At 39.5% G+C, this 25466-nt stretch overlaps 2 protein-coding genes across 2 annotated transcripts; one reads left to right on the top strand and one right to left on the bottom strand.

The window, feature by feature from the left end:
* Positions 1–832: 832 nt before the first annotated feature.
* Positions 833–5200, bottom strand: NDUFA5 (NADH:ubiquinone oxidoreductase subunit A5). The gene is made up of 5 exons (XM_066550760.1): positions 5113–5200; positions 4102–4146; positions 2456–2572; positions 1616–1681; positions 833–1056 (listed from the first exon to the last, which is right to left on the bottom strand). The coding sequence occupies exons 1-5, from the start codon at positions 5185–5187 to the stop codon at positions 955–957; spliced, it is 405 nt and encodes a 134-aa protein (XP_066406857.1). The 5' UTR covers positions 5188–5200; the 3' UTR covers positions 833–954.
* Positions 5186–14803, top strand: ASB15 (ankyrin repeat and SOCS box containing 15). Its single transcript, XM_066550714.1, is given in 13 exon segments — positions 5186–5247; positions 11343–11368; positions 11529–11660; positions 12073–12111; positions 12114–12194; positions 12197–12380; positions 12969–13142; positions 13517–13869; positions 13872–13910; positions 13913–13980; positions 13982–14082; positions 14667–14730; positions 14732–14803. Coding segments are annotated over 13 exon segments (1395 nt in total).
* The last annotated feature ends 10663 nt before the right edge of the window (positions 14804–25466 follow it).

A 25466-nucleotide genomic window follows, 5' to 3' on the forward strand; every position in this document is an offset into this window, starting at 1 on the left:
TGGTGATGGCCCATCTCTAACCTGTTGAGGTCTCTCCACAAGGCCTCTCTGCCTTCGAGGGAGCCAACAGCTCCTCCCAAAGTAGTGTCATCAGCAATTTTACTGAGAATCCCTTCCTGTCCTGCATCTAAGTCTTAATGAACATACTGAAGGGTGCTGGGATGGAGCCCTGTGGGACCCAGCTGGTGACTGGTAGCCAGCCTGATGTCAGCCCATTTCCTGCAACACTTAACACTCAAGATGTGAATCAACAATAGACCAATATCTGCACAATGGCTCCTTAAGATGCCAACGCCAAGGTCTGTGCCACAGGTGTTATGCCAAGCATGGTAACCTACCTGTTAACAAGGAACCTGCTGCTGCCATCAATCTGAGTGGCAGTCTTCTTTCTCCCCGTCACCTCTCCCATCTTCCCAGTACCTCCCACAAGTCAAAAATAGTGTTTAGTTATGTGGGCAGTAGGGTCAGCCAGTTCAGGACAGAGATTCAGCTGAAACCTAAAATCCTGTTGTTTTTGGGAAGCATTAAATCCCTCACTGCAGTATCTGCATGGCCATTAAGACCTTGTCAGGGGGTAGCAAAAATACATAGCCAAAGGTGGGACAAAATCACCATACTTTTCTACAACTTGGATTTTGATTTCAAATAGCCTATAATATATGTATTTTTAACATAGAAATACAGATTATAAAAACAACTCAGCATAAGACGCAAGTACCCTGTTAATATAAAATGCAAGAAATTAAATAAACAAAAGGTTGTAGGTATGCCAGAAAGAATTTTCTTAAAACCATTTCTCCAAGAAATTGGCAGCAGCCTTTAGACTGCTAAATTAAGTGGACAAAATATATTTTAATGAAGTGATTATCTTTAATTTAAAGACAACTGTCAGTAACAATAGGTTAATAATTAATTTTTTCTTTTGACTTTCAAGAGGTTACTCCATTTTGAAAATTATATTGGCCATCTCCACTGATTAGAAGGAGGTTCTTCAACTAGAGGCTCCCATGGTTTCCACTGTATCATTTTTCTTGCCAGGGACAGCTCATTTTCAGCCTGTTAATAAACACCATACACAAAGTCTTAAATATTATACAATTGCCAAAATATTAATTACCTCTATGTCAGTTAATTACCTCAGTGATGTCATTATCTATCATGATCACAGACTACCACAAAATTCACCTATAAATATCAAAGGAACTGTATGTTTTTGGGGGTTATTTTTTAAAAAATTCCCATCACCCCTAAATACCCAAACAGATATTCTGTTCGGAGAGACATTCCCAATGACAACTTCATGATATTTTCCACTTGGTTTGGATTACCCCCAGTATTATTCAATCCTCTCCTGCCCTTTTCACTGATTTAGACTCTGTAAGCAGCAATGTAGGTATACATGCATATCTGTAAGCATAATGCAAGAAACAGCTGTTAATTTCTTAGGTTTTAGCAAGGCCATCCCATCACTACATGACAATTTGTTATCAGGGATTTTTCTTCTGCAGCAAAGGAAGATACACGAAACTTCCAATTTTCTGAACAAAAGCTCAGCCCAAGGAGCACTAAAAAACACAGCTAAATTTGCATGTCATCTCAAATTTCCCCTCTTTACCTGTACAATGACTTCTTCTATCTGACCACAGTTCAGTTTGTCCTGTAGTTTTTGCACATCAGATTCCTGTGTGTTTCAATACATACAATAAAATGTTTTAGTGAGAGTAGAAAGCCCATGAGAAGCATGAAAACAATAATTTAACTAGATCACGCTCCAATCTTTCTCAGAACTACTATCAAATCAGCTATAAAATTATATATAAAATTATATAATTTTACATTATGAAAGAAATCTCACACTCATTTCTTACTGAGAAGCAAACATCAAACCCTCAATGATAAATACAAAGAATGAATGCTATTTACTGAATCCAAAGAAATATTAGCAGATAAAGGCTTTAGTTTGAAAAAAGTCTTATTCTTAGATTTTTATAGAACTATATGCAAGCTTTCAATTATCACCCAAAATACACAGTAACAGTATTGCAGGGTTTAATGTAACAAAAAGTGGTCTTAAATATTAAAGACGAGGCTTGTGCTAAGACACTACACTGGCAAGAGCATGTACTTTTTCTTGTCAAAGTGTGTGAAAATTACCACTTTTCTAGGAATCTTTCAAAAAAAAAAAAAAAAGTTTGCTTCTAATTATCATTAAACATCAGCAGGAAATTAACAATTCCTTTTCATACCAAAATATCCAAATATCCCAGTCAATATCACATCAAAATATCCCAGTCAATAACAAAAACAAATCTAGATACTTTAACTGTTTCTGAATTGATACCTGAAAGTTACATTTGCACCTAAGAAACAGCCAGGCACTCCAAAAATCACTTTTCTCATCCTATGATTTTTTTTTAATGAGCAGCATTAATGAATTAGCACTAGCATTACTTACCTTTTTAACCAAATCAAATCGCTCATTTACAATCTGCTCAGTGTATTTCCTGTAAGCTGCATCTTTGGGAATGTTTTCCAGGACACCAAGGATTTTTGTGTACAGTATTCGCAGGCGCTGAGGTGATCACAAGACATGGTTAAAATACACAACTGCAATTTTTAACTTCTTGTCCTAACAAACCTGCTAAGCTACTATCTATACACAAAACACGGTATTCAATCCAGAAGTGTAAGATCAACTAATAATTAAGACTGAGCCACTGAACTCTATCTTGGGTAAAGCAAGTATTTCTCAGGACTGAAAAATTCCTGCTGTCACATTCCTCAATGGAAAAAAAGAACCATGAAAAAATAAAGACAGTTGCAATCTGAACACACTTGATGCAAAATGAAAAACAATAAAGACCATAAAGTGCTCTTAAAAAAAAAAAGAGAGAGAAAAAAGAGGCAAATTCATGTCTAACCCATCAGATACTGAAAATTTATCTGAGTAGATACAGAGAGATTATAAGTGAGGGTTTTTTGTCACTTTTCCTCATGCTGGTGCAAAGTTCTGGTTAACAAATAGATTTAAATTAAACCTGAAACTTTTATTGCTGGATTTAAATGCAGGGATAAAGGACACATTGTGGTGAATAAGTTCACACTTTTGTACTGGGTAATTGTATCTATCTGACAAGGTATGAGTGTCCCATAGGAACAATAAGAAATAGAAGCAGAATACTAAAAGAAGTTCGAGGAAGAAAAAACAGGAAACAAAAAGAAAATTGGCAAAGAATCTGAACTTCAATTAAACCCTTGTCGAGTACTTTACTCTTAGCTTTGAATTGCTGAAAAAAACTAAAATGTACTAAGTTCACCCAGAAGGCATCTGACAAGGCTGTAGACTGAGCTAGAATAATTTCAACCAAACAGTGATTTTTTCAAGGGTTCTTTTTTACAGCATTCTTAAGTATTGGAGTCAAAAAGCATTTTTGAAATAGAATTGCTATATAATAAGAAATTTCGAAGTGGAGAACTTTAAAAAAATCACTGAAGTTCTTTCAAAGCTAATGCCTCCTGAATAAGCATGATGTGACAAACATACTTACACTAGTGAGCCTGAGGAGGTAAAAAGAAAGCCACATATTGCTACAAGAACCACCTAACGCAGTTTCCTGGTACCACTCAAGTATTCCAATCTCAGCACTGCTTGCCATCCCGGGGCCTTGGTGTGGCTTTGCACGTGGCTAGTCTCTATCATCTAAGACTAGGCCAGCCCTTTAGTGTAAGTTATTTCAATACTTGCTTACACAGCAAAGCAGCAAAAATCTTTTTGCCTGAGAAGCAGGAATTATATTTACGAAGAAATGAATTTAAAGAGTTCTTTGTTTTGGAATTACTGATGAAAGAAGTCAAATATTGGTTCATAAAGATACTAATACTAGAGAGGTTTTTGAAATCAGTGCATGCCACAAAAAGTACATGTGTAAAATAACTTATAATGACATGCATTAAACCTTTATCACAGTGCACAATTTTAATTATTTCATAAAGCTGGAACCAGGTTAAGATATACTGCATACCTACCCATGCAAACACATCACAAAAACCTTAGAGCTCACTGAGAGTTTCCATTACTACAGAATGAGATATGTTACATACCTCATGAGGGTTCTCAGCTACAGCCAATCCTACAAGTCCAGTGGTCTGCAGAGAGAGCATAAACATACTTAACACACCTAAGCATCCATTTCCACACTAATCATTTTGTTTTGACTCAATATACACCTGACAGGGGTCATTCCATGACACCAGCCTTACCTCCTGCCATATGCCCATTATCCCAGAGTTCCAGTGCTCCAAGAGGGAACAGTTCACCTTATATCCTGAGTTGGAAGGGACCCCCCAAGCATCAAGTCTGACTCCTGGCCCTGCACAGCACCATTCCCTGGAATCACACCATGTGCCCGAGAGCATTGTCTAAACACTTCCTGAATTCTGTCAGGCTGGTGCTGTGACCACTGCCCTGGGGAGCCTGTTCGGTGCCCAAACACCCCCTGGGTGAAGAACCTTTTTCTAATATCCAACCTGAACCTCCATGACAGAACTTCAGGACATTTGTTCGGGTTCTCTCACTGGTCACCACAGAGATGAGTGTCTGCCCCTCCTCTTCACCTCATGAGAACGCTGTAACTGCAGTGAGGTCTCCCCTCAGCCTCCTCTTCTCCAGGCTGAGCAGACCAATGACTCAGCCGCTCCTCACAGGGCTTCCCCTACAGGACCTTCACCATCTCCGCTGCCCTCCTTTGGATGCTCTCTAATAGCTTAATATCTTTCTCAGACCGCGGTGATCAAACATTCTAGTTGAGGCCGCCTCAGTGCAGAGCAGAGCGGGACAATCCCTCCTTCGCCATCCTGGCGCTGCTGTGCCTGATGCGCACCAAGCAGCCGCGGGCACAGCTCCGGTGCCCCCGGCTCCAGCCGCCCCACACCGCGGGCCCGCCGCCCCCGGCTGCCGGGGAGGTCACCCAGGCCCTGCGCCGCCCTCGGCCTTTCCCTAGCAGGGTGGCCGCCCGCTCTCGCGGCACGGCTGAGGCACTCCTTGCCCGCCCCCAGAAATGCCGGCCCGCCGCAGGAGCAGGACGCGGCTCCCGGCCCTCGGCGGCGCCTCACCTTCCTCAGCGCCCCCGCCATGGCCGCGCTCGCGGCGCCCGCAGAGGACGCAGCGGAGGGCGCCGGGCTGCGCATGCGCCGCAGCGGCCCCGGCCGGCGGGCCGGCAGCAGTGCGCGTGCGCGGGGCCGCTGCGGGTAATGGCTGCGGCGGGAGCGCCCTGCTCGGGGTCCTGTCGTGGGATCGCTTAGAAAAGCAAAAAATGCCCTAAAACAGAACTAGGCAGAAAATAGAAAACAGGGAACTTAATTAAGGACCTTGAGGTAGAGACAGTGGGACAAAGGAGCAATGAAAAGACAGTTTAAATTATTGGTTGAGGTGAACATGATGTTCATTTGAAGATCCAGTTGTCCCTCTATTAAGTCGTATGCTTAGTTGCTAGCTTAAAGTGTGAGTTTTCCGCAGTTATACTTTATAATAATCACATTGTAAGTTTGTGTCTTACTCTGGACAACTCGTTCTTTATCATTCCTTTGTCCTGCTCTTGAGCTCCTCTTTTTCATAACTAGTAAGCAAACTCCCCCAGCTGAGTCTCAGAATATCAGATTTTTCCCTGGAAGCCAGTGCTTTGATAAAACAAGCACTTCCTCCAGTCTGCAACTAAAGCATAGTGCCTCATACAGTTTATATCAGTATGCAAGGTTTGTGTTTCCCTACACCTGTGCTCTTTGCAATTGCATCGGAAACAGCTGGAATTTCTTTTCTAGGTACTGAAATTCTTTCTTTCCAAAATGCCAGTCTTTAAAAGTTCATGCCTTTTTTTTTTATTGGACCAGCCCTGTATTTTCCCCTTCTCTGTGATGGTCCAACCAGCTGATCTGTCTCCTGGTGACACTAACAGAGCACAGCACCAATGGTTCTGCCCCTGACGATCTTTTAGCACAGTCAGTGTCATTCCAGCAGTAGTTCTTAGGGACTTTGGACAGCCTAAGCACGTGGGAGTGCTTGCCACATCCAAACAAAGTGAAAAACAATAGGCATTGTTGATGAAAATCTTCATTAAACCCATCTCAAAGTGGTACTGTGGGAAGTTCTCCAAACTGGTCAAATCCCATTTCAATACATGATTTATTTTAAAATATAACAAAGCTGAAACCTACAAAGTATTATCAGTGTACTGACTTTGAAAACAAACAAACAAAAAAACCCAAAACCCCAAACCTCCCACATAGCATTTCACAGTTATTATTTGTTTTACACTGTGGGTTCTGTTATGACTAGTATCCTATGTATTAATATTCAGTATGTAGGTAACTTAAGAAGGCCGTGCTATAGCTCTCCATCTCATGTTTGTCTCACCAATGAATTTATTGCATGATATTATATCTCAAATTGCCATGGGATGTGGTGTATATACAACTACAACTTATTTATTCTGCATGAAACATAATTGATGGATTTATATCTAGTAATTATGTATGAGTGGAATCAGGCATTTCATGCACAATGTTATTAAAAATATCTGAAAATCAAAACAATTCCATGTTTGTAATGTGGATATGTACTAATTCTGATGGTGTCTTGGTTATGTACAGAAAATGAAAGAACTGAAAGTAAATAATTACAACATTTGTGTTCTTTATATGTATTAAAAATGCATGTTTTTCATTTTTAAATTAGATAAGAATATATCTCTCTTCATATAATCTCATAGCTAGCAGTAGAACAGGATCTCAGCATTGCTTCTGTCTGCTTCTGTTATACTGGGGTTTTTTAGGAGTGTGCCACCTTTAGTTAGGTTGCATTGGCCAAAGAAGTTGCAATGAATATTGCTTATCATCATTAAATGGTTTTGTTGATCTCGTGTTCAAAGATTGGAATGCATGTAGTGCTTTAGTTAAGCTTACACTTTTATGGTTCTATAAATGCAAGTGAGTCAAAAGTCACAGAGGAGTTCACTGTAAAATTTAATTTCATTAGAACAATTAAACACAAGATGGAAGTTTTGGGGTTTTTTTCAGTTTGTTGTGTACCCTTATTGTCTGTTCATTATGGTAAAAATGATAACTAATTGGTTAAAGCAAGAACAACACAGGATCTGAATCAGTGACATTTCCAGCTTCTTCCTCATCCCATGCCTGGGTTTAGCTTGCTGGGTACTGCTGTTCTTGATCTTACTCTGGAGTTATTCTGTGTTTTCCTCACTGCTGTCTGTGGTGCCATGCTTCCTGCTTCTTTGTCCATCTTCAAGTTACTAAACTGGTTAAATAAGTACTGTAATTGTCTGTCATTGAATCTATAAAGCTTTGATCATGTCAGCCTCAGAGAGAGAGATTAGTGTTTGGTGATGTAATATGGTGGGATCTGCAACTAGTTGAAGGCTAAACCTTCTCAAATTTGTTGTGATTTATGTAAATATGCTCCCATATGTTGTTAACGTAGTGCTTGAGAATAATTGGCAAATACTTAATTTTCTTAATGGGAGTAGTTTAACCAATGGGGACACAGATACTCTTATATCCCCAGACCTCGTGTTACATTTGATGAGATTTTAGAGAAGTCATATGTAATACTTTCCTGAGGGTCGAGTCTGCTTATGTTACAGTTGTACAAGGTCAGACCTTAATTTATCTAACAACTGCGTATTTAATTTTAGAAGTATCACAGGACACCTCAGCTTGCAGGGCACTGTTCCTGGCTGCTTAAAATTCAGGCCCCAGAGTAGCACTGGCAAGATAATGGGTTGAAATGGTGAGACTGTGCTGTGCTCGCCAATTAAACTAACAGAGAAATAGTTTAAAAACGTAATACTTCAGAGACTGAGTCCAAATTTAGGTTGCTAGTAATTCTTTCATTGCTATGAATAACCTCTGTGCATGCCTAAGGGCCTCCTATTTATAGAATAAAGCTAAGATTGTCTAGCTTATTTTAAGGATAAGAAATTAGAATAGCATTAACTCTCACCTAACTTTATGTGTTTAAAAGCAATAAATGCTTGATACACATCTTTCCAAGGAAAGATGCAACTTCCATGATTAGCAAGTAGCTCATATTTTTTTCTAACGAGAAAACAGTAATTTAGAGAGAAAAACATTTTTTCTAAATAGAACATCAAGGAGTAATGTCTAGTGTTTCAGGTATGAATACAAAACGTATCAGAAAAATATCAGGCTACTCAAAATGTTGTTTCAGGAAAATCTTCTTTGTAATATAAAAAACTACAACTTATTTAGAGTAAGGGTTTGCAATTGTTTCCAGTGATCTAGTGTGTGCGTCTGGCAGTTGAGAAAGTGCCAGAGGGTGAATGGAAGAAGATTTTCCTGCTGAGCTTTTTAGCCTTTTCATTGCCACATCACGTAAGGGAGCAGCGATGTTTCTGTTGCTGCTCAGTGTATCAGCCATGCTGTTTTGTTCCCTGTGATCCCTGTGGAACATCCATGCTTTGGGTCAGCCCTTGTCACCCCAGCACAGTGTATTACCAGCAGTGATACAGCAAATCAGGCTCTTGGAGTGCCTGTAGACCCTTTGGCAGCGTGTCCAGCTCTGGGGAGCTCTTTGCCTCACACTGACTCTACCCTGTCACAGTCACTTGCTACTAACCAACTTTCTCATTTTACAATGTTTGGATTTTTGTGGAATAAGATAATTTGAAAATAGTACACACAGCAATTCTGAAACACTGCTCATCTGAGCCCTTTCTGGTTAAGTTTGTGTTCAAGAGCTTTATGATGCCTCTGGTGAAATCACTCAGGGGAATATAGCAAAGCAGGAGAAGGTTTTGGGTATGGAAACTATGTGACCCGAGAAAATTTTCTGGGGTGGCCTCTAAACTGGTTTATTCCTCTGATCTTTTGGAGAGAAAGGAGTCATAGAAAGGAAATACATTCTAATGAAAATAAAACTATTTTATTACTAAAAAAACTATCTTACTTAGTGTTCTTAACTCTTCCTGGAAACACTGATGTTAAGAGCATATTTATCATCTGGCAGGAATAGACCATATGTGAACATTGCTAAAATGTCTTTTTAATATACTAAACTGACTTTTTTTTTTCAGAGATTTTGCAGTGTGAGGGTGTGATCTGAGGTCTGTGCAAGTCTTCAGGAGCCTTTTCAGTTCAGGCTCTGGGGTAAATATAACATGATGGGCTGGAATATAATAGTTCTCAACTTTCCTAAGGACAGCAACTTCAGTAAGGCTGGCAGAGCATGAAGGTCCCTCCATGGATCCAATAGGGTGATCCTGACTCATTAAAAAAAAGTTTTATCAATGGTATAAAATCTTCAAAGTGAGGGTTTTCAAAATGAAAGGTATGAAAAAGGGGAAGGTAACTTTTGTCTTAAAGCAGTTGTGGAAGAAATAAGTTTATGAATGTTACATATTTCTCCTTAATAAATTATCTCATGTAAATTAACTGTTTGATTAGGAGCACCTCTTAGCTGCCAATGAGATATTCATGTGCTCTAAAATGTACTTTCCTTTCAGCTGATGGCAGCTGGAGGTTGCAGTTGTGTTCATTGATGTATATTTCTGAAACTGCTAGTCCAGGAGAAATTTTATCTTTGCTCTCTGAAAGGTTTGTGAGTGTTCATAACAGGAGTGTATTTGTGAGTTAAGTGATGGAAGCTGTAAGGTGCCATCAGAATTTGAGAAGTGTTAATGAAAATGAGAGGAAAAATGCGTTAAAGAATCTTGCCTCAGAATTCTTCTGCCTGTCAATGGAGTGTATTGCCCACAAGAGATGAGGGAGAGTAGTACATGTGTCCACATTGTGATGAGCAGTTCCTCAGTCTACCTTCCATGTTAAATGTTCTTTTGGCCTGTTATGCTGAAATCTTGACTATGGACACAATAGGAAGAGACAGAGAAGAGAACCTTCAGAAAAGCTTCTCCTTTATGAACAACAGAAAGATCTGTTTTTCTAAGCCCTAAATGAAAATGTATTTGTAAATATTCTTTTATTATTCTTGGACTCCTTTTTTTTTGTGCTCAGAGATGGCACTCAAGACCCAAGCTGTATATTTTCTCCATCAGAGAAAATGGGATTGACGTAGAGATTTTTAACATCTTCCTTCAAATTTGTTTCCTTGCAGTTGAAAACCCAGGCCATGATTCCAATGCACATTGGAAAAGGTGAGAAACTGTATTATGTGGGAGTTTGAATCCAAGAGACCTTTAGTCAGTTAGTTTTCAGTTAGTTTCTGAGTCAATCTAAATGTAAGCCCTTACTAATTTAATTTTGGTTTGCAAGCTTTATCATAATATACTAACTTGTAAGGTATTTGTGGATGGGATTATAATACTGGCTATGGTACTTTGAGTGACTTACTGCTTACAAGAGCAGTGCAGAAACTAGTCTGAAGAGAAAGTTGATTAACTCTTCCCCTTGAAAATAAGTTTCAGAAGATTTCTTCCAAGTAGCATTTCCAATGCTCCTTCTCTATTTGCAGGATGACTAGAACCATGAGCTGTGACAAACATACAACGGGGACTTAGTATAGTTGTGTAATATTTGTGCAACATTTCGAGGATGATAAGTGTTCAGTGTGGTAGAAAGAGCACATGACTGCACAAACTGTGGAAGTAGTAGTTTAAAAATAAATAAAAAGATTCAACAAGACAAATGGGTTAAGCCACTAAGATTGAATCAAACAGTCAAACTATTTTGAAACTATCAAAACCCAAAACTCATTTGGAAAAACCTAGGTAGGTACAGCATGTATTAACTTAAAACATTTTTATTTCTGTCTGTTTTATAACATATAAAGACTGCATTTTACAGTTCAAAAACATGGAAGATGTTGTAAAGAGATAATTCCTGACCTTCCAGTTGTAATGAGAATTTACTAGTAAGGTGGTTGGTTGGTGTGATATCATGAGGAAAAAGCATAGTGAACATAAGCCACAGTTACAGTTGGTGATATGAACAGACTGAATTAAGTTGATGACTATAGTTAAAAGGTTTGACATACTCTGTTACTAATCCACTGAGCATTTCTATGACTCTCACACCTTGAAAATAATAGGTGGCATGGCTTGGCCATGGCCTGACCTTGTGTACCAAACTCACGTGAATGTCCATTAAACTTCACGACTGCAGAAATAGTGCGGGGAGTCCAAAGACCTTTTTCTTCTTTAATACACTGTGCTTTGGCAGTATAAAGATAAAACAATATTTGTGAGTGTTTGAGGTTTGTTTTGGGGGGTTTTAATATATTAAGGACCATTAAAAGAGATAATTAATGACATGAGATGAGACCATTTTATTGTATCACCTCGTGAGAACAACAGGAAAATTGTAACATCCATGAAGCAAGGTGTCCTGGGGTAAAAACAGAACAGAACAAAACAAACAAACAAACAAACAACAAAACAAAAATGACACCCTAAAATTAAATAAAATAGTCCCTTTGCAAATCTGAGCTTTTGACATATTGTTTTTCAACTGCATCATGTTTATCCATTCAAGTTTGTAAGGTCAAGTATCTGGGCTTCAAGGACTTGTGAACCTGACATATGCTTTGAAGGAAACTGATCAAAGAGAGTGATTTCCACTGCACAAGGTTGCAGTTCAGCCAATTCTACAAGTATTTGAAGTCACTTTAGATGGCAAGAAAGGTTAAAATATCCCATAAGATAAGGGGAGCAACAAAGAAATATAGAATAATGTAGACATCAATGTAGGCTAGAAATGTTAACTGAAAGAAGTATGATCAAGTCCTCCATGAAGCATCTTGCTTATGTTGTTTAAATGTTCCAACAAATTTCTCGTTTTGGAAAAGTTGCATCAGTTTACACCAACAAATAAATTGGACCATTTTTAACATTTTGTTCAGAAGCTTACAGACAAGGCAAGAATTTCTATTCAGTATTCAGTGTGTTTGGCAGAACTGGTTAGGTGAACATAATTACAAATACTTGTAATTAAAACTTAGCATTTAAGGATTTCTGATATATGTGTATGTGTTAACAGCCTTGTGCTCTATTTTGTTGTATCTTTTTTTCACTTTCTTACCTCTAGCATCTTATGAATCAACGTGGCAATAAAAAACATGCAATGGAAAACAGCACTAACTTTGGCAACAAAAACTGGCTTTGTGGAAAATGGGCAAATGATCCTGGAAAAGGGTGTTTATCCCAATACCATGATTTACAAGGAGAAACTTATTGGTCAACAATGCAAGAAGCTGCAAAACAGAGATGCAAAGACATTGTTGACATTCTGAAGAATGATGGAAATGTGAACATTAAGGACAAATATTGGGTAAGACCATTAGGGGTTACGACTGAATGTGATCACTGTGATGTGCTGGAGCATCTTAATCATAATGATATGTAGTGAGGAAAAGAGAAATTCACCTCTGCACTGGCATACGTCTTGCCTGAGTGCTGAGGTCTTTCAGGAAAAAAAGAGGAAACTGGCTGGAAGGAAAGGAAGCATATGTGAGTGTTTCTGCTGGACTGGAGTGATGCTTACATGTTTCTGTAATGCATGTGAGAGGAGTGGCAGAGTTGAAAGCAATCCCTTTCAGTCAAGGAGAGATTGCTATACATGGTCTTCTTGCCCTTCTGTGTTTCTCTTTACTCCACTCAATCCCTGCCTCCTACCTTTCCTTCCACGTATGGAATTATATTGGTATTAATTACTGAAGTATATTTGAAATATGTCAGTTTGAAAGTCCTCAGTTGTAATGCTTACAGTCAAAGCAGAGCCCGCTCAGGTGAGCACTTGAACTTGTGTCTGTACACCTTTTATTTTGATTTTGGGTTTTATATTTGTCACAAAAAATATTCCGTGCTTTAGTAAAGCTTTAACTTAAATATATCTGAAAATAAGGAGGAAGGTACTCTGGATTTGTTTTTATGATGATCTATAAATCACTTTGAATATAAATATAAGTTCTATATCCTCCTTTGAGGTGGACATGTCAAGGCCTTAGCAGATGATCGTGTACCAGTATTGTTTTAAGCAGCTCGAGGACACAATCTAGACTGCAGAGCTCTGCTTCTGAAATCTGGAGGAAGTGGCAATGAGCCTGGTGAGGCAGGGCTGCTTCCCATACACAAAATGGCTTATGAGGGGCATCACCTGTGAGTATGAGCTTGGACTTTACATTTTCTCTAAGAAACAATGTGGCACATGGTTACGTCAAAGATGTTTGTAGTAAGCTTGCAAATGTATATTCAGGTACATTTCTATTTCAGAAATACCTCTGTTTGATTAGATTTAATTAACTTTTATTTTTAGCAGAAACTAAGCAAAATGCAAAACACGTTCCTTAGAATTAAGTGAAAACCACTGAAACGACTTAAACACATCTTATTTGAGAGTACTCAAAACTGATGTTTCTGTGTTTTGATTCTTTGTAAGATGTCTAGGTAGTAACTAAGAACATAGATGGATGAGGGTTATTTTCGTCCTGTAAGGAAGTTACACCTGCCTAGTTTTGTTGACAGTTTTTTAGGAGCAGGAAGTATCTCTTTGCAGCCACATCCCAAACTTTAATCCAGGAAAGTGGGTCAAGCACTGTTCATTCTGCTGTAGACAGCCAGAACCAGTGTCTAGAGCTTGTCATTGAAAATGCTTTGGATGTCAACACTCTCTTGTCTGAACACATAACTTCAAATACTTATGATGACAGAAGAGAGACTGCACTTTGTCATGCTGTTTCTAGTAATGAGATTCTTTGCACCAAAATATTGCTCAAAGCAGGAGCAAATCCAAACAAGGATCCTTTAAACTGTGTTCTTGTAGCAGTGAGAGCTGACAGCCATGGAATTGTAAAACTACTCCTATCTTGTGGAGCAGATGTCAACTGCTAATTTTGTTGCTTAATGATACACATTTCCCCAGTGCATTTGGTATTCTTTGAATGGTGACATGATGCTGAGGCTGTTGCTCAGTCATGGATATAATGTGAAGATGTGTTTGGGCTTTTATGTGTCAGGGTATCTTTGGAAATTCTTTTGTGTGGCCAGCTCCAGAGCTCGAGCCTATTCCCAGTTGGACTACTTCTTCAATAAATAATAAACTAATAAATACATACATTCCTTGCTTCTCTTCACTTGGCTCTTTTCATTAGCCAGATTGAAACACTCTGGTTTATAGTGTTGAATTAAGATTAACATACTGTCAAAATAATTTTTTGAAAACACTCTAAAGCTAAAATAGCCATTCCTCATTTTCCTCTCTGAGGTAGAGAAAATGATGTACATATGGTGGTGAGGTGGTTTTATTATTTATTTTCATTAGTATATTAGAAATTTAGAAAGGAAATTTTAAGAAATCATGAGGAAAGATTCTGGAATTTCTGTTCTTTTCCTAACTAGTGGATTAGATGTGTTTCCAAAGAAATATTTCTGTTGAACAAAACAGAGCCACAGATTACAGCATTTTTTTTTTTTGCCTTCAAGCCTGGTTGCATAAATTAAGGGTTCACAAAGGCTAAACATGGAAGAAAATGAATTTTAAAGTAACCTACCTAGGTATCAATTTGACTGTTGAAGGCCATTGCTAGGACTTTGTTTAAATTATCTTCTGTAATTACTTTAAAATGTATTCTTTGGCATTTCTCTGCACAGATTTTGAAATTATGGCTTGATGTGTTCTCTGTTTCAGTTTTGTGAGGTTATTGCTGTTCTGTGACTGAGACATTTAGCTGGAAAAGTGGCTTGTGTTTTTTATAGATTACACAGATTATGTGCCTCTAAGCACAAGAATTCAGTTTTTCATAGAAACACAGAAAAAATGAGCAGAGATACCACAGACTGGATAAATATCTAACTTCCAGTTAATAACATTATGATTTATTATAGGAAATTTTAATTGCTTATGTCAGGTCACATTCATCCAAAGTGTTGTAGCATACTTTGTACATTAAAGGTCATGGTCCTATGTAAAATTCTTCAAACACCTAAATGATTCTTTTTAGGTATTTTTGCAAAGTGTTTGGTCCCAGGTACACCTTCGGTGTGTGCATGTTTCAAGGCTTGGCAAAATTTAAGGGACTTTAGGTAGGCTCTTTTAAACAAAGAGTAGATTTTGATGAGCAAACCAGGAAATCAAGGAGCATATCCCCTTGGTTAAGAAATATTGTAACTTTAATTTTCATTCCAGAGTTTTGGCAGACCAGTTCTTTAACAGACTCACCCTCAGTCATGCTGTCATGCACTGCACAGTATGTTTCTGCACATTTAGAGGAGCAAACATCCAACAGAATAAATTTAAAGATATTTAATTAAAAATTATTTGCAGTTACTCCCTTTGTTTTTCTAGCATCTGTTCCATCTTGAGGAAAGAAAAAAATACAGACCCTCCCAACTAAGAAGATATTTCAATTGGTGGATATCAGGATTACACAGGGCATAATCCATTTAGCTAAACCCACATTTATCAAATTATTGTGTTGGAAAGGACCTTAAAGATCATTTAGTTCCTACTCCCCTACCATGGGTGGGGACACTTTGCATTAAAACAAGTTTCTCAAAGCCATCTGCAACTTGGCCTTGAACACTTCCAGGGATGGGGCAGCCACAACAACTCTGGGCATCCTGTTATTTGAGAGATTTGCTGTTTATTACACATACACATATTCACAGAAACCAAAACTCAGCTCCAGTATGCTTCTGCCCTACCCCCTGAACTTGCTTTCCATGTTCTTCAGAATTTCTCCTTACTTGCTGAATGTCATCGTCATATAAGACCTAACTTCTGAGTCAGACATGTAAATTCCACTTCCCAAGGCAGCTAGATTGGTCCTTTGTGTGTCCTTCTTCATGACAGATTCACTGGAGCAAATGGAAGACGTGAAAATTACTGGTCTGGGATACGAAGAAGGTTTAACAGAAGGCTTCATTCCTCCTTCTGCTCTCAGTAGGGCTATTATTCATGTAGCTTTCTGAGACATAACTTCTGGGGATTTTGCCAGGAATTTTGACCAGGATGAAAAATATTAATTTAGTCACTTTTGAAAAATTTCTAGGCATCTGGCATCTGAGCCAGGCCCCTGACAGAAGGATGCCCCAGGTGACTGGTGACTGCAGGCATGGCCTGAGCACAGAGTGCCCAGTGAGCCCAACACAGCTGACTGCAAGTCAAGGCTCTACTGGCCAATACCTCCTGGACATAACAGGATAAATACATGTATGCTTCCTAACCTATAAACTGATACTTCTTTGTGGGAATTCTTAATTAGAAATATGGGCCTGATCATAGTAAATCTTAAATTGTGGTAATTTTAATTAATACAGTGACCACAACAGAAGAATTTAGGTAATTGCATATCTGATACAGTATACTGCAACCAGCAAAGGAAACATGATCAAATAAGGCTTTAGATAGGAGATTTTAAACCCTTTCTGTGGCTAGAGCCAAATTCCATTAGTAATTTTAGTTCATGGGCAAAGGTTTATATTTAGGACTTCATACAAGCATCAGGCAGTAGTTACATTGCCTGTAGCATCAAAGCATTCAGATGTAGCACTGAGCATTGCCCCAAGTGTTTAAAATACCATGAACTAGTCCTTTGAATATCACTAGGTAAGCTAAAAAGACATGGTACTGGTTGTGTTTATCTTTTAATCAGTACAGCCAAGCCCTTTTTTTGTTTGGTTGCCTTTTATAGGAGGTGATACTGATATAAAGCTTTTCTATCCTTCATCATTGAAGTTGTTTATTTATTAAAGACTTCTGCCCACCCTTGCTTCCCTTCCTTCCCACCCCCATCCTCCTTAACTCTAAAGCAAGTACAGCATTATGAGAAAGTGTCTTTTATATTTTCAAGGCAACTGTGAACTGAATGGAGGGAAAAGCAAAACTTTATTTTAAATGAAATATGAGGTGAGATAGTCATGGAGCTGTTTTCCCCATGTCAGGCTTATGGCACAGCTAGGAATTGAACACAACTCTTTTGACTCCCGTATTTTGCAGCCAGACCATTTGATGCTACTTTTTATGGACTTGACTATGTGGTGGTAGAACCAGGAAATGTAACTGGGCCAGAGCTGGTGGTTGTGTGAAAAGACACAAAGGCTTCATTCCCAGCTGGAAGAATAAATTGGTAGGAAAAAACATTTTTATTTTCCCTACTTGGACTGTGATTGAACCCTTGCAACACTAGCATTTAATTTTCTCGACTATTTGGGTGTGTCCCACAGGCTGTTCCATCGCAACCCAATTCCATGGCATGCCCACCCCCGGGCAATGTTGTCTACAAGTAATTAAATGCCCTGGCACTGAATCAGGCATGCTGTGGGATAGGGCCTCCTATCAATTTGGGGACAATGTTTGAAATCAGAGGTATAATTTGGTTTCTATTTCTCATAAAAATCTGACACAAGCAGCTGCACCAGGCTGTGAGCTCTCCAAGGAGCCAGACATTCAACAGTGGTTACATCAGCCTTTAGCCTTTTCAGCACCCGTGGGATAGAGTTTGTAGCTGTGAGTGTTTTCAGAGCTCAGTGCAGGAGGGAGAAAACCATCGCCACGAGTCCTGTATATGATGAGCTGTTCCCTGTAGAAGCCATAATGTTGTGTGTGGGTTATCCAAAAAGCTCTGTGCACTGGCTACCATCTAATTTTGGGAGCTGGCATGGCAGAGTTTGTTTTGGGTATCAAGGCCAGGGTGAGGCTGAGGTGGGAAGTGAGCAGCAATTTTACTGCAGCAGTCTGTGTTCTGACATGGGCTCCAAGTGCCTGAGCTGCCCTTTCTCAGACTATTGCCATCAGTGCACGAGTCACACATGGAAAAACACCGTCACTAAGTCACAGGCTCTTTTGTGTCTAGCTTGGGGTAAGGTAAACGGATTTTTCATGACCCTTACTTGGGGCAGGAAAAAAACTCTACTAAAATATCCATGGTTTGGCTATGGCTTGCATGGATATAATTTGTTTTGATTTATCTCTGTAGAACAGGTTTTATCTCTTTTGTTTTTCCATCACTTCCAGGGTCTGGAACATTAGTCTTATGAGGAATGTCTGAGGGAGCTGGCGTTTTCCTGAAAAGCTACAAAAATATATTAGTGAATGGTTAGTAGTCATAAGAATGATATAACAGTGTAGCTCTGGTGACATGTTCAATGTATTTTCATTTAATTTTCAAAATTCACATTTTCAGTAGAAATCTCTACATCTAATTGGGCAAACCCATTGCCATTTGTCCACATTTGCTTTGCATGGTAGATATTGGCAGAACTTCTGTTGTCATTAATATGGACTAACAAAAAATAAAAACAAAACAAACCCCCGACATAATTAAAGACAATAGAGAATTTACCTGGTTAGTACTGCTGCATGTATTTAATTCTCTATGAAGTATGTAACTTGTTTATATTGCTGGCATCTCCTTTTTAAAAAAATCTTCATAAAGACACACTGTTATAAGTGACAAAGGAAATATAGTAACTACCTGTTTTGCTCTCTTGTGTATAAAGAAATAGAATAATTTTTTAAACTGAATGACAAACCATAGGTTTGGCTAAGTTACATGAGAGAATTGTCTGCCAGGTATTAACAAAGGATGAAATCCATGCGGTTTTCACAATCACTTATAATTTAATAACTACCAGATACGGACATGCATATTACAGTGTATTTGCAAATACCACCATAAATAATACAGTTCTTACATTGGTAATTTTTACCTATTTTATTATGCTTCATTTTTTAAAAAGTAGTAGGCTAACTGCATCCCACTGAAATTATCCTTCCAAACCCCACATTTTCTGTGCATACAGCAGTTTCTCTGTTACTTTCTTTGCAATACAGTGGCTTCTACTTCCTTTCCAAACCTGTTGAGCAATATTGCGATGTAATATTCCAAACAGCTGCTGTGGTCACCCTATGTCTGTACATCAGTAGCAAGTGAAACGATTTCTATATATAGTTTGTAAATCTGTTGGCAATGTTTGTAAAGCAGACTGAGATTCTTCCTGAGGAATAAGAGCAGCTCTGGGAAAGCAGGAGCATTAAGCCCGTCCTTGCATACAAAGCAGTTTATATTTGGTGTGGAGAAATGAGGAAGTGGCCAGTCTGCAGAGACGTGAAAAAGCACTTGCTTTGGGCAAAACCCTGGCAGGAATAGTCTGTGCTGTCAAAGATAAGCAGGTTCATCTCATGCTGTTAATACAGAGCATGACATTGTACTGACATGAGATGATTAAAAAGTATTGGCTGTGTAGGAAGAAAAGAAAACTGGGAATTGGAATGACATTTATTCAATAAGATTTATTTTCCCCCAATGTCTTCCTTAGTTTAGTGTGATTCAGGTAGGCAGAAGGAGCAATAAGTCCCAAGTCTGCTGCACCTTTGGCACCCAGTGGCATCCTCTCTGTATAATAAAATAGACCACCAGGATCCATGCACAAAGGTGAGCGTTCTTTCTTTTCATTAAAGATTGAGAAATTTGTTAGTTCAGAAATGTTCTTATTTGCACTCAGATGTATTTTTGCCCCCAGTCCTTCCCTGCAGGCAGGTTTACCTGACTCCCCCCTTACTCCCCTTCCAGGATGCGTCCATACTATCTTCCCATCAGCAGCATTATCAGAGCCCATTCGCTTCTTCACTCCCTCTTACTCTTCTGTCTTGATAAGTAAGGCAACACAAACACCCCCACCACTGAAATACATTAGACTAGTGGTTGTCCTGTGCCTTATGGGTATATGTGCATAATTATGTCCCCAGCAACTGTTGAGAAAGCTGTTTTCCAAACTGATCTGAGCAATAAGGCAGCCCACGTGCACATGTATTTGAGTGAAAGCTGATTACTGTTTACGATGGTCTGAGTTGTTAAACTACAGCCTGCACCTGGAATCTGCCCTCCTGGTAGCCTGGGGTGTGTTGCAGGGAATCTGTGGGAAAAATCTGTCTTTGAGCTAGAATGCTGAATCTGATTCCCAAGCAAAGACTGGTTTTGAATCAGGGTCATGTTTGCACTTACCCCACTTTGGGTTCCCCCAGCATGTATGACAGAAAACATCTTTTTCTTCTGTGTGACTCCCTGTTTACAGCCATCACCCGGAGAGATGGAGTGAACAACAGAATCATCTGGCACTGAGAAAAGCAGCTGAAAAATTGTTTCTTCAAATGCCTTCAGTGCCCGCTTCGTCCCATTTGCTCTGCTGACACCACTGTTAAATGTAGGTGATGACACATCCTTTTCAGGCACAGTACCGTGTGCACGATTTTCACAAGGTATGCGAGTCTCCCGAGGGAAAGAGCTGCAGCTTGTCCTATCAGTCTGCCTCGTGGTCTTGTGTACTTGCCAGGCTGCTTGACCCTGTGTCTCTCCAGGATGGTTTGAATTCTGCATTCAACCTGGGCCTGTACATGCAGCATACAAAAACTGAGACATATATAGAGATAAATATATATATATGTATTGCTGTAGTGGGAGGGGGGAGAGCAGGCAGTGAGGAACACGAGGGCAGGACAGAGGAGACGTGCAAGGAGGAGTAGGAAGGAGAGGTCAGCAAACAGGCTGTGGAGGTGGCTGAGAACAGTGAGGGGTTTGCAGGGAAAGCAGGAGTGGGGGGCCTGCAGGACCAGGGATGGAGAAGGCAGCACAGCAGCAATAAGGCATGAAGAGAGAGCTCAGGGGCTGGTGCCTTGAGTGGACAGCACAAGGGAAGGAGCTGGTTCAGGACTGAGGGTTGCAAAAGTGGTGGTGGGAGGCCTGCAGGAGCAAGCAGCACAGCAGATGGGCAGCAGGAGGCATGGGGAAAGCCCAGCGTACTGTGATGCATTGTTTTTGATGTGCTCTATGGCAATTGGAGCAGTTCCTGCAGTGTGGGACTGAGCTCAGTATGAGCCAACGCATCTGTCTGACAGGCTGTCCTCCCGAGCCAGGACTGAAATAGCCACTGTCCTGTGCCTGAGGACAAGGTTGTACAGCCCTCTCCTTGCCTGCCTGTAGTTTTCCCTGCACTCATCTGAGTGGAAATATGCATTTATCTGTGGGCTTTGTCCTGCTGTGGGGTGGGCACCACCTGCCACATGTTGCTTGTGGCCTTTAAGCAATTGAGCCAATGTGCCCCAAGTGTGGAAATGCGAGAGGCGGAACAGAGTTCCCTTGGCTGCTGATTGAAATAATTAATTGCTTTGAAGGGAAAAATGGACACTTCGAAGGGTTTCCTCTTGTGAAACCAAGACAATAAATGATCTTTCCTCCAGGTTAGGAAAGATGGAAAATCTTATCTGAAATTTAGCTGCTGAAAGCCAGGAACCCTGGGTGCCAAGGTCTACAATGATAGAGTGAATCCTCCTTCTATAAAATGGGTGCTTCCAGTTCTCCTTTTCTCTCAGCTCAGGTTCTGAAGTGAAAAAACATTTAATAATTCTGTCGAATGAGAGATGAGTTTTCATGACCTATTGGTGAAATGGTGAATTCCCTGCATAGAGGATTTCAGCAGGGCATTAGGGAGGTGAGTTTGGGTTTTCTGTTAGGAGTTGGCAAAGCACTTCATCAAATCATCACAAAGATCTTTTAGGTCATCAAGTTCAAATGTTAGCCTAACACTGCTAAGACCACAACTAAACTGTGCTCCTAAGTGCCACATCTACATGTATTTTCAATACATGCAGGGATGGTGACTCAGCTATGGACACCTGTTCCAATACTTGACAACCCCTTTCATGAAGAGATTTTTCCTAATGTCTAATTGTAGGATTCATCCTAAACACCAGCCAATGTAGCTGCTATAAATTTGCCTTCCTGTACTACATATTGTTCATGCTCTACTCACTGCCTCCTGTGATGGAAGGAAGTTCCCTGTGCCACCTCACTAGCACACAATGGACTCTTCCTAAACTGTTTCTAATGGTGTGATTGAGAACACAGCTGGGGAGATAGAACAGTTTGCTCAGACCTCTGGGTCTTTGGCTTGGTTTTTTTAGAAATCAGAACATTTATAGTACCTGAGAAAGGACACTATGAAACAGGAACAAAATGTTTCAGGTAAGAATGCTAATAACAGGAAAACACAATTACTCCTGTCTTTGTTCTGAGTTCCTCTTGGAAGTTGGAACCTGTGATCTGAAATGTTGTAAGGGTGGGAAGTTTCAGCCATGGCTGATGCCCACAGGAACTCAACCCTGATCAGCTGAAATGCTTGCATTATGCCAAATACTGCCAGAAAGGGAATCCCAAATTCCAAATTAGTGGGTACTTTGAGTCTTAAGGTTTCTGTACCTCTTTCTTCTTCCGTGAAAAACTGGTAACACCTTCATGTCCTCTGAAAAGGCCACTGACAATTAAAATCATTGATAGCTTTACTATGCTGAAGAACAGGGGCAAAATAAAACACTGTAAAGCTATTAAATGTGTGTGATCTTTCTCATGCAATGAAAAAGAGTAAAGGTTCTGAGTAAAGGTTCTGACACTCGTGTCTAGGATCAAAGTATGTGATTAGAGAACTATGGAATTAAGGACTGTGTTTCAGTGCTCATCAGTAGGCAATAATAAATACTATTCCTACATTTTCTGACCTGTGAGTACTTGTCTTTACAGTTTTAGCATATTATTTTTAGTCTGTGTGTTATTTTCCATGTGCTACAGCCTTATTGTTTTTATTAAAATTTTCCTGGAGAGTGTTTGTGGCTCTTCACCTTTGGCCATGTCCCTGTAAAGAATAGGTCATAAAATACCACAAGTGCCATATAGGATCAAGAAGGGACACAAACCTTTCATAACCTCACCTGACTGCCAGTTTTCTCCCTGCTTCAGGGAAGAAATGTACAAGAAAGTACCTTGTCCATCTTTAGTAAGGTCTTTAAATTATCTCATGGCTAGAATGGACATCATTGGCATTTTGTGTAGAAAAAACCACTGGCCCAGTCTTGTATCATGTCTCAGTAAGGAGTAGCATTGAAGGTAATACTCATGGTATTTAATATTCCTTTGGAATATTATTTTAGAAGTGAATTATACATGCTGCTTTTTAAAAGTTTCTTTGATTTTGGAAAATTTTGTTTATACATAGAAAATTTCAAATAGACAATTCAGGTATCTGTATGTTTGTACTTTGTATAATGGACTCTCAGCTCAGGAAAATTGAAAGACATAGAAATTCTGTTGTACCTAACAAAAAAGGAACAGCAGGAAGCTGATATTTTTTTCTGGAAACAGTATTTTTGAATAGATTTAATTTTTAACAGCATATTTTTGTACATATCAGTGTTGTACATATCAACATTGTACTAATAAAATATAGCATATTTCTAAAAGCATTTCAGTTTCAATCAGATTTTCCAACAGAAAATATATCCAGTTCACATTTCCTAACTCCATCAAAATGTGTAACAAAATGTTGTCAGCAAAAATGCACTCAAGAAATGTAACTTCATTATGCTGCTTCTCTGGCTAACTCCAATGATAACAATGTGAACCATTGTCCTAGACATATTAAATAAATAAAATTGCTTGGAGTGCAGCTATATACAGATAATTAATGCCTATGTCAGCTCTATCAAAAAGCATTGAAAATGCCAAATTAAAAAAAAAAGGAACTTATTATATTTTTCTAGTCTTTCACATTTTTCAGAATTTGGCCCAGGCTTCATTCTGCAGGTGAAAGAGTGATCAGAACTTCTGTGGACCCACTGACCTGTCTGTGTGCACTTGGCCCATCATGGGACCTTATACCAGGAAGGTAAAAGGGTGAAGGTAACACTCTTAGCTACAGAAGCTAAGCATCTGCCTCCTTTTTGTTTTATCCAAAGATTCTGTCAATGTAAATGACCTGCAAATATTTATTTTATATTAAACTGCATGATATTCTTATGTCTGCTTTATTAATGTATTTTGTAGGTTAGGAAAGACTAAGGTTATAAGGTTTCATACCATTTCTTGATCAAGATAACTGCATGATGTTCATATAGATGAATTACCAAAGGAAAAATATGATTTGTTTGAGTATGATTTTCATAAAGGTCTGATATTCTCCTCTCTCTACTGTCAGTAAAGCTGTATGCATAATAATGAAATTAAATGAGCAATTTGGCTAAACAACATACCTCAGTGCAGGTGTCCAATCCATACTGACCAAAGAGATGATGTCAGAAAATAACAATACTTCAAATTATGTTTACTTACATTTCCATTAAATATAGGCTTGACTGTCTAAAACACACTGTGTGTCATCATTTAAGAAGGCTGATATATGTTGTTATAGATGTGTTCCTACTTCCATGTACCAAAACCTTCTCTCTTCCTCTCCCTCCCCCTCTCTCACAACAGAGGTTGGCAGGTATTGCTAGTCGGCGTGTTTCAGAAAATGCTGCTAGCTCACCATCATGCACTGCTAAATAGAAAAAAGGAAAAAAAACAAAAAACGACCACATCAGAAAAACAAACAATAAACTGCACAAAGTTTAATCTTTCTTTTTGTAATTCTTCTTACTGAAAGATGCCTGTCAATAAAAATAATGTCAGAATAGTATAAAATGTATTATCAGAAACTATAATGTAGCTATACATTTAGAATAAAGACTTGAAGGGCTCTCTCCAGCTGCACATCAGTCAGTGACAGCGAGCAACAGCCATTAACAGAACAGCCACTAGAGGCCTTCAGTCGCTCGTCCCGTCAGAAGTGATGAAGGCACAGCCCCCCTGCCCACCCAGGGCTTGTTACCCTTAAATCTCCGGGTGACTCTGTCCATTCCCCCCAGCAGAGCACAATTCTCCACGTGAACAAAAATCTCACAGGTGCTCCAAATGGACATGAACAGCTGATTCTCACTCTGATAGTCCTAGAAGAAATAAGGGAATTAATAAAAAATTCAGTTGTGTGATTTGTTACAGACAATGTGTACCACTGTGGGAGCAGTGATCCCCATGGCTGCTGGCACGCCGACCTCCTCCCCTTGGCTGCCTTTCCACAGATCCCAACCACCTGCAAACACCTTGCTGGGATAACAGCATTCCATGAGAAAACTGTGAGAGGAAGTTCACTGAACAACAGCAAGGGTGTTTTATTTCCAGCCCCTGTGACAGCTCAGGATTAAATGGATTTTCATTGTTCTTTCCCCACTGCAATGTGGACACGATGCCAGTGTCAGTGCGCCCGGGGTTTTATTTGGTGCCGCCCCCCCCGTCTGCGAGGCTGGTATTCTCCCACTAGCTGCCTGCTCTAAATATGGCCATGGCCAGTGTGTCAATAATCCCCCTCTTTAAGGGACTTGCAAACATTAGTGTTGGGACATTCTTGCTGTTCAGATGTCTAGCTGACGTCTGATGCTTAAAACGGAGCATGCTTTCATCCCTTCATGCATTGTCGTAAGCCCCCGATGATTACTCTTAAAAGGGTGCCTCTGGCTATGCAGGGAAACAGTTGCTGACCACACCAGACACAGCTTGCTTGCTTCAGCCTTCTTGAATGCCTGGTCACTGTAGCTTTGTACCAGCCTGACCAAGCAGGACC

Source organism: Molothrus aeneus, chromosome 5 (genome assembly GCF_037042795.1).
Source record: "Molothrus aeneus isolate 106 chromosome 5, BPBGC_Maene_1.0, whole genome shotgun sequence".
NCBI lineage: Eukaryota > Metazoa > Chordata > Aves > Passeriformes > Icteridae > Molothrus > Molothrus aeneus.

Coding starts and splice junctions, on each gene's coding strand:
- NDUFA5 (XM_066550760.1), bottom strand. CDS start 5,187: ATGCGCAGCCCGGCGCCCTCCGCTGCGTCCTCTGCGGGCGCCGCGAGC. Junction 1,682..2,455: donor GATTTGATTTGGTTAAAAAG/GTAAGTAATGCT, acceptor TGAAACACACAG/GAATCTGATGTGCAAAAACT. Junction 1,057..1,615: donor TAGAAGAAGTCATTGTACAG/GTAAAGAGGGGA, acceptor GTTTATTAACAG/GCTGAAAATGAGCTGTCCCT.